The sequence below is a fragment of the Ursus maritimus genome, unplaced genomic scaffold (assembly GCF_017311325.1).
Source record: "Ursus maritimus isolate PB19 unplaced genomic scaffold, ASM1731132v1 scaffold_9, whole genome shotgun sequence".
NCBI lineage: Eukaryota > Metazoa > Chordata > Mammalia > Carnivora > Ursidae > Ursus > Ursus maritimus.
Window position 1 is genome coordinate 28,876,730 of NW_024427107.1, and position 8,602 is coordinate 28,885,331.

Here is an 8,602-nt window from a genome sequence, read left to right on the forward strand (position 1 = left end):
TACTATAGGTTATTTAGAGAAACATGGAATTTCAAGTATTAAGAACTTCTAATTCTGAATCTTAGGTTATCGGTTTATAAAATATATTTTTTGAAACATGGAATTTCAAGTATTAACTTCTAATTCTGAATTTTAGGTTATCAATTTGTAAATTTTTTTAAAGGTTTTTTTTATTTGAGAGTGAGCAAGCATGAGTTGGGAGAAGGGCAGAGGGTGAGGGAGAAGCAGACTCCCCACTGAGCAGGGAGCCTGAGAGCTGAATGCAGACGCTTAACCAACTGAGCCACCCAGGTGCCCCTATAAATTATTTTAGGGGTATGCTGTTCTTACATCTAATGAAAATATTAACTTGAGGATATTAACATATCTAACATTTCTGACATTAGTTTTGCAAGTATTTTGATCAAGTCATGCTAGATACATTTATTCAACAAATAATTGAAGGATTGTATGCTTTGGACATAAGAAATACAAAGGTGAGTAAAACAGTCACAATCCTTGCTCTCAGAGCTTACTTTTTTGCACTGATTTGATCAAGAACTATGAGTCAAAGCTCAAACTTTATTTACAAATGTTAAGCTGAAATTGATAGATTCATGTTCACAGGCTACCACCCCCATCCTAATTTCCATCCCCTGCCCCCCCCCCACAGATATGGTGTCTAACTTCAGGATTCTGAAAACTTTCCGTCAAACAAAAATACATTATAGTTTAATCACGTAATTATGGAATCAGAAGGCTTTCATAACATTTTATTTAAAAGATGGGTGAAGGTATTCCAAGTATAAAATAATTTACATTAATAGTAATGAAATCTTTAAATACCCTGGGGACCTTTTTGCTTTGTTGGGTATTGATACTTTCACCAAAGAGGAAATATTAGGTTATTTTAATTTTTAAGAGAAGTAGTGGATCTGGCAGATAGATGGGGGAAAATGAATTTTTAGAAAACCCATTTTGGCAAGCATTTTTTAATAAAATCCATGGTTTTCGTGGAAGGGAAAATTAATGAATTACTGCGTAGGTAAGGTAGCATATAGCCTGGAAATGAGTGTTCAGGTAGAGGAAAGAGTGTGCAGGAGTGTGCAGAGGTCCTGCAGAGGGACCCATTTTCCCATGGAGGAACAGTACAAAGGCCAGTGTGGCTGAAATAGAGTGACCCAAGGGGGTAGTTAGATCAAGGGCTAGATTAAGTAAGGCTGTGTAAGATATCGGAAGTCTTTGGGGGCGCCTGGGTGGCTCAGTCATTAAGTGTCTGCCTTCAGCTCAGGGCGTGATCCCAGAGTCCTGAGATCAAGCCCCACATCAGGCTCCTCTGCTGGGAGCCTGCTTCTTTCTCTCACACTCCCCCTGCCTGTGTTCCTTCTCCCACTGGCTGTCTCTCTCTGTCAAATAAATAAATAAATCTTTAAAAAAAAAAAAAGTCTTTGGAGATTGGGTAGTCTTTGCAGGCTTTTGAGTGCCAGGCTGTCACTTAAAGTTTTGAAAGAATCTCTAATTGCTGTGTTGAGAACAGACTGTTAAGAGGGCAACGGTATGAACTGGGAGATGAACTCTGGCTATTGAAAATAATCCAGAGGCAAGAGTTGATGGTCGATTGGATCCAGGGTGGTGATAGCTAGCATGGAGAATTCTGGATATGTTTACATTGCCAAAGTATTTCTGGATCCAGATAAAGACATACATATTCAAGAAGGAATCCTATCCAGGGGGCACCTGACTGGCTCAGTCGTTGGAGTATGCCACTCGATTTGATCTCAGGGTTCTAAGTTGGAGCCTCACATTGGGTGTAGAGATTACTTAAAAATAAAATCTTACACACAAAAAAAGAAGGCATGCTATCCAGAGGAGGTAATTTTTATCTTAGCTAGTCTGAAGATCTCAGGCACAAATTCCTTAAGGGACATTGGCTATTTTATTTTAATTCTACCTTTCGGATTTTCATTTATTTAAGGATGGGGCTAGAGGTTTTGATGAAACACGCGGGAGGGCCCAGTGTATCTGAAACAACAAGCGAGGGTATAATAAAGCTAGAACCTTGCACTCGTAATTCCTTGTATTTATATTCTTCATTCTTAGTCCATTTTTCTGTACTGATAAGTTTTAAAACAAGATTATGTGATTGTTTTGGAGACAGTAAGTAAGGAGACTATCCTGTTCCAAAGCTGGGCTTCAGGGTGACAATTGTTAAGAGTTCTGTTTTGAATATGTTTGAAATAACAGTGTAAAAGAGTAGTTTCATGTGATCTCCACGCACTTCTAAATATTATTGAAATTTATTTTAGCAGATTTTTCTCTCCCTATGGTTGTATTTCACATTTTAGTTTTTCTGTTTAAGATGCATGCCAATTAGGGTATTATGATTAGGATAATTATGAAGACATTTGTTTCAGACTACAGTGTAGAGGTTTTTATCTCTAGCTATTTATAATAAGCTGTTCTATCATAATGCTCATAAGATTTCATTTATTTTCTGGGCTTTTTTTAAAAAATTCTAATAAGAGGCAGATCTTCATTAACCGTCATTACATCAGAATCACTTTCCAATTGTATTAGGTACTTCACGTGATTTCAAGTATGGCCTGATGCCTGGCCCTTCAAGTGATTTCAAGTATGGATTGCTACCAGGTACTTCAAACGATTTCAAGTATGGATTGATACCAGGTGCTTCAAACGATTTCAAGTATGGATTATTGCCTGAATCTTGGCCAAAACAAGAAACTTGGGAAAATGGCAAGTATTAGTCAACTAAATAAACATCTACAGAATTTTAAAATGATTTTTCACGATTAAAAGCTTCCGTGTTCTGGGTTTTAAAAGATAAAGGTACTGGTAGTCCTATAATAATCCCTATTCTTAGGGATAGACAAGCTTTTGATAGCAAGTTTTCTGTTTAATATATAATTGCTTTTGTGTGTGTGTGTGTGTTTTTTTTATTCTCAAAGGTGAATCATCTCTAATCATGAACAAGTTAAAATGCCCTCATTGTAGCTATGTAGCCAAATACAGACGAACACTAAAAAGGCATTTGCTCATTCATACGGGAGTCAGATCGTTTAGCTGTGATATTTGTGGCAAACTGTTTACTCGCAGAGAACATGTGAAAAGACATTCCCTGGTAAGTAACTTTAACTGATCTTTGAGATAAAATATATTTATGTCAATGAAGTTTAAGGTATTTTAACACAGTTACCTGAATTTAGGGAAGGTTGATTATTAAATAAATTGCTTTAAGCAAATAATTGATTTATGAACTGAGCTTCATACAGAAAAACAACGGTATACATTCACTCATTGTTAAATGGGTCGTTTAATTGAGTGGTTCAAATGCATTGTTGTCTATACTGTCCTTATATTGGATTTTTCCCCCCTTTAATTAGGTGCATAAAAAGGATAAAAAATACAAATGTATGGTGTGTAAGAAGATCTTCATGTTAGCAGCCAGTGTTGGAATAAGACATGGATCTCGACGCTATGGTGTTTGTGTAGACTGTGCAGATAAATCACAGCCAGGAGGGCAAGAAGGTGTAGATCAGGGACAGGATACAGATTTCCCTCGGGATGAAGAGTATGAAGAGAATGAAGTAGGAGAAGCTGATGAAGAGCTGGTTGATGATGGAGAAGATCAGAACGATCCATCTCGATGGGATGAGTCAGGAGATGTTTGTATGTCTCTAGATGATTAACTGACCTATACTCCTCAAGGATGCTGCATTTGGACATAATATGAATCGACAATTTGAATTGTTGAACTTGAAGGCTTGCAAAATATGGTACATGCTGGATGGTAGTTATGTTGCTGTGAAAACTGTAGGGTCAAAAAAGCCTTATAGCAAAAAAATTTTTTTTTATATTTGCACAGGACTGTACAGCAAACAACCTTGTGGTTGGATTACATGGAGTCCCCACATCTTCAGTCAGTTATCAAAGTAAAACTATTTTTATTTATAGGATATACAGTAACTATTTGGGTCCTACGAATATATTGTACCTATCCTTAAAGAGCTTACATTCATGTCCCACTTTAACATGAATGAAGAAAATCCATTTATAAGACTACAGTGACAGCTGACCCAATTACTCTGTCCATCAAACCACTCAGGCTAGTTTGTACTAGTAGAGTTTTGTTTCTATTTTTATTTTTATTAATTTTATTTTTTTTTTAATACAGATTTTCAGTGAGGGGCCTTTTCAACCCCATTGGTTCTACTTTTCTGTATTTTTCCATTTTAATTTGCTTCATAACTTAAACCAAGTCTCTTCTAGTGTTAGGTATTATTTCTCAATTTTGTGCTGATGGGCATGTTTATAAGAACTGGAGAGGTAATTTATTGGAATGAACTGACTTTCCTCCATTCCCCCTTTCCTTTTTGACATGAATTTTACTACTTCACAAATGAAGAAATGATGTTGCAAAGTTAACGTGGCGAAGTTGACAAATACCACTAAAATGATTATGATGTAGAAGTAACTTTCTCCTGCTGCTCTAATCTGATAAATGGTTATTACATGAAGTTTTCTGACATGGTATTCGGTTTTGGGTATCTGTTACTTTGGCACTATTCTTGTTTGCCTCTTTATTTTTGCCAGTGTACTATACCTCAGTCCTATTTGAAAAGACAGAATTCTAATCAAAAGAAAAGTCATAGAAACAATAAGTAAAATGATTTGTTTCCTAATTTGACCTCCATGTCCAGTTTGGTTAGCTTGTTAAATGCGATAAAAGTGAAATATCAGGTTTTTACTCCTGTGCCCTTTTTATCATTAAAAGTAACACAAAAAGTGCATTCTCTTTTGTTTGATACTTACTGGGATATTGAGCGTTTTGAAATTATGACAGATAATTATTTTTTCAATTCCTCAAAGTTTTACTACATCTTCATATATAGTCTTTCTGGTAGTCACCGTGATTCAGCAGTCTGCAGAAATCTTACAAATATTGAGAGGCTTTACAATTATTCTGTTAACTGAATTCTTCAGGGTACAAGGGGTGATATATTAAATTGAAGTTGTCAGATTTATTTAATCTGATGACAGATGAATTAGCTGATTGTTAAACTCACAGCAGCATTTCACATAATGTTAACATGCATGACATTTATCAGGAACATATTGTATATTATGTAAGATTGAGGGATATCATATTTTCAGCTTTCTTTTAAATAGAAATTGAGTATATTTTCCTATTTTATATCAGGTCACTAAATTACACTATTTGTGTGGAAAAAATTGCAAAGTACACTTTGACAGACACAATCCTTTGGTGCTCCATCTGATCAAAGTTGAAAGGGTGATACTTTTTTTTTTTAAGAGACAAGCTTTCTCATTGTCTCTGATTTCGGTAGTATAATGGTTTAATGTTAGACATTGATGTTTCTGCTTGGATAAATCAAAGATAAAAAGTACAGTTACATGGTTAGATACATCTTTTGTCGTCTGAACTTTGTTGTAGTTTCTACATAACTAAAACTGACATGAATAGTTTGGTTTGATTTTTGTTTAAGACTGAAGAGTACATCTTACTCTCAGTGTTCTAGACAAATGAGTATAATGTAATTCTGGTGGGGTCCAAAGTAGACGTTAGTTGGGCAGAGATACTATGAATGAAAAAGTATTTTAAACGTAAAATGTTCTGCTTTGTGAATATGTAAGTATAGTATAAAGATTTCTTTCATCCCATTTATCCCCCTCCTTTAAAATAAACCATAGTTTACAATTGGTAGATCTGTCTATATATAAATATATATTAAAGAGAAAAGATATATATCTGAAAATCACCTAAATCTGCTTTATTAGACTACAGTTCACTTATTGCATAGAAACTGGACTTGGCTTTACATTCTTAATGTACTTTTACTTTTCCTCAAGATATGAACTTACTCTCTTTAAACTGAATTTTCTTTTACTACTTAAATCATTTATGTATATCTGGTAAATTATGACCAAATTTTTGTTAGATTGCATACAGTAAATTGAAATACACACTTGGTACACTACGGGATTGTTGTGCTTTTGTTTTGGTTTTAGTTGGAAACAAGGTTTGATGTAGATGGCTGTTACTGTTAATTTAAAATATTCTATAATTGTCCATTACCTTTTATGTTGTGTTGTGACAGATTTGGCTATATTTTTAGTCAACTGAAATATGATACTTTAAAAAGTTTGTTTTTAGAAACGTAATCCAAAGGAATGTTTATACTCTTGAATATATTAGCCTCAGCCTATATAAAAATTTCTTCTTTAAACATTTTACCAGAAACAGAATTGACAGATTTTTCTACTTGCTGACTGCCTAACTTATTTGTTTCATGATCTCGAGGGACTGCTTTTTCCCTTCTAGGTCTTTTTTAAAAAATAGTTTTAGTACTAAGGTATACTACTGGACGTTTCTATTTTTTTTTAAGTATATTCTTTTTCTGACTTACAGTACAATTTCAGGAAGTTGATAGATATAAGAACTTAACGATTGGTCTCAGAGGTGACAGTGGAATACTCATAATTTTGTCTGTGGATCCCTGGCAGAATTATGTGTTACACATTTGCTGAATCGTCCTCTTGTAACTTATATTTTAAATGAAACATATTTTAGAGCTTGTAATTTTAATGAAGAGGAAAAATATAAACTGTTTCTTTCCTATTCACTCTAGTAACAGACCCTCTCATATAAATTAAGATCATGTATTCTTTCTTAGGATTCTCAGAGACAGTTACTTCCATATGGTCCCTGCTTTGTCGTTGTGACTGCCCCTCATTTTTCATATTCACTAGATAACGTTGCTAATTTTAGCGCCCTAGCAATTAAGAGCTTAAAAAAACTGTAGGAAAGGGAAACTGAACACTAATAAATAGCTTCGAAATTTGGGGGGAAAACACTAGCTGGTTTTGGTAGAGCCATCCTGATGAAGAAGAGGGAGATAGAATGAGTGGATTCACACAAAGTGCTTCAAACACTGGTACATAATAGAGGCCTAATACTACATCTTAGTTTAATAATAGATGCAAACCAAGAGGAAAGGGGGAGAAAACAGAAAATGAAAGGATCAGGGTTGGGAAATCTGTATTCATACGATAAAGTGTAAAAGGCCTGAAGATGACTGGAGTAGTATAATACGGGGGAAAGTGTGATGGAAGAGGAATTTTAAAAAGTCAATAAATTCTAAACTTTGGTAAGCTTTATGTATATTTTTAGGATTTTGTCAACATAGAGTTTATTTTTCTGAATGATTCCAAAAGCTACCTTTTTTTTCTTTTTTCTTTTTTTTTTTAGTGCCTACATGTGCCATTGAGCTTTACATTATTTTCTCTAATTCCCGATAAGGTAGGTGCTATTGTCTCCATTGTATGGAAGAGAAAGTCTCCAAGAAGTTCGCATAATATAACTTGCCCAATATAACACAGCTACTAAGCGGTAGAGCTGCGATTTGACCAGATTTGATTCTGAATGGAGCCCGTGCTCTTTAGGGGGCCCTACTAACTTGCCTCATGAAACAACTTTTGTAGAATTTTAGTGCTTTAAAGGAGTTTGTGTATGGAGACCTATTTTCCCTGTAAACCATCTATGTTAGGAATTTGAGTGTCTAATCTTTACTTCCCCAAATATCCTTATCACTCTTCCTCCTAATAACAGCAGTTTTGTCACCTGACTATAAATAAGATACCTGACCTCAGTGTAGCACATGCTATTAATTGGCTGTGACATTTTTATTTTTAAAAGGGTGGTTTTAAAGTGAAGAACTAGACATGAACCCCAGTTTTTGTGCCGTTCAGTCACCCAGATCCTTAAACTTAACTATGGTACATAATATATGTGCTTAGAACTAACAGGTGTTTTTTTGTAGTCACTTTAGGATTTAAAGTGGAAAATGTTTTTCCTGCTGTATCCCTGCTTTCAAGTGAAGTTGAACCGTTCTAGATAGTTTAAAATGTGTTAGGGATAAGCACACTTTAATAGATGTTTTCTAGCCCTGAATTTTAGGACATTGGGTACTTAATTTGGAGTACACTGGCTATTGAGAACAAAATTTTTGGGTTGAGGAGAGAGGGATGGTTGAGGCCATTATGAAATGGGAGAATCAGCATTTTAAACACTGTAAACATAAAAGAACGCTTTCTTCTGCCTGCTGTTTGTAAAAGCTCTTTGGGAAGATCTTTTACGAAGACCAATTTTTTTAAATGTAATTTACCTACCTAGTATAAGTGTCCTAAGACATGTATGTAAACTTCCAAAACTGTTTTGTCTGTGTATTTAGAAAATACACAAGAATCTTTATCAAATCTAAAAATATAAACTTGTGAGCACTAAACTTGATTCTGGCTTTGTGAATTTTGTTGACTCTGACATTTAATTCAGATTTCTTTGCATTAAAAGTGTACTAATTTAGACTAATTGAGTAGGGGAACACCTTTGTAAACTTTGACTTACGTATAATTCAGAAAGCTTTGTACTTAAGGTTTACAAGCTGGAATTATAGTATATTCGGGTCTTCTGGTTTTTATGTTTTTATATGAAGTACATAAGTGACTCCGACTACCTCCTAGTGATGCTTGGGGAGCTGCTTTAATAACTGATTGGTAGTAAGCATTTTATCTGTCTTTTCATCTT

At 34.6% G+C, this 8,602-nt stretch overlaps 1 protein-coding gene across 2 annotated transcripts in view; it reads left to right on the forward strand.

Moving 5' to 3' along the window:
- ZBTB10 (zinc finger and BTB domain containing 10) overlaps positions 1-8,308 on the forward strand; it is a 39,244-nt gene extending 30,936 nt beyond the window's left edge. For both annotated transcript variants that reach the window (XM_008689085.2, XM_040625809.1), the window contains exons 4-6: positions 2,557-2,733; positions 2,946-3,118; positions 3,381-8,308. In XM_008689085.2, coding sequence (XP_008687307.1) covers positions 2,557-2,733; positions 2,946-3,118; positions 3,381-3,686 — 656 coding nt within the window. In that variant the 3' untranslated portion in view covers positions 3,687-8,308. The remainder of the gene's footprint in view (positions 1-2,556; positions 2,734-2,945; positions 3,119-3,380) is intronic.
- The last annotated feature ends 294 nt before the right edge of the window (positions 8,309-8,602 follow it).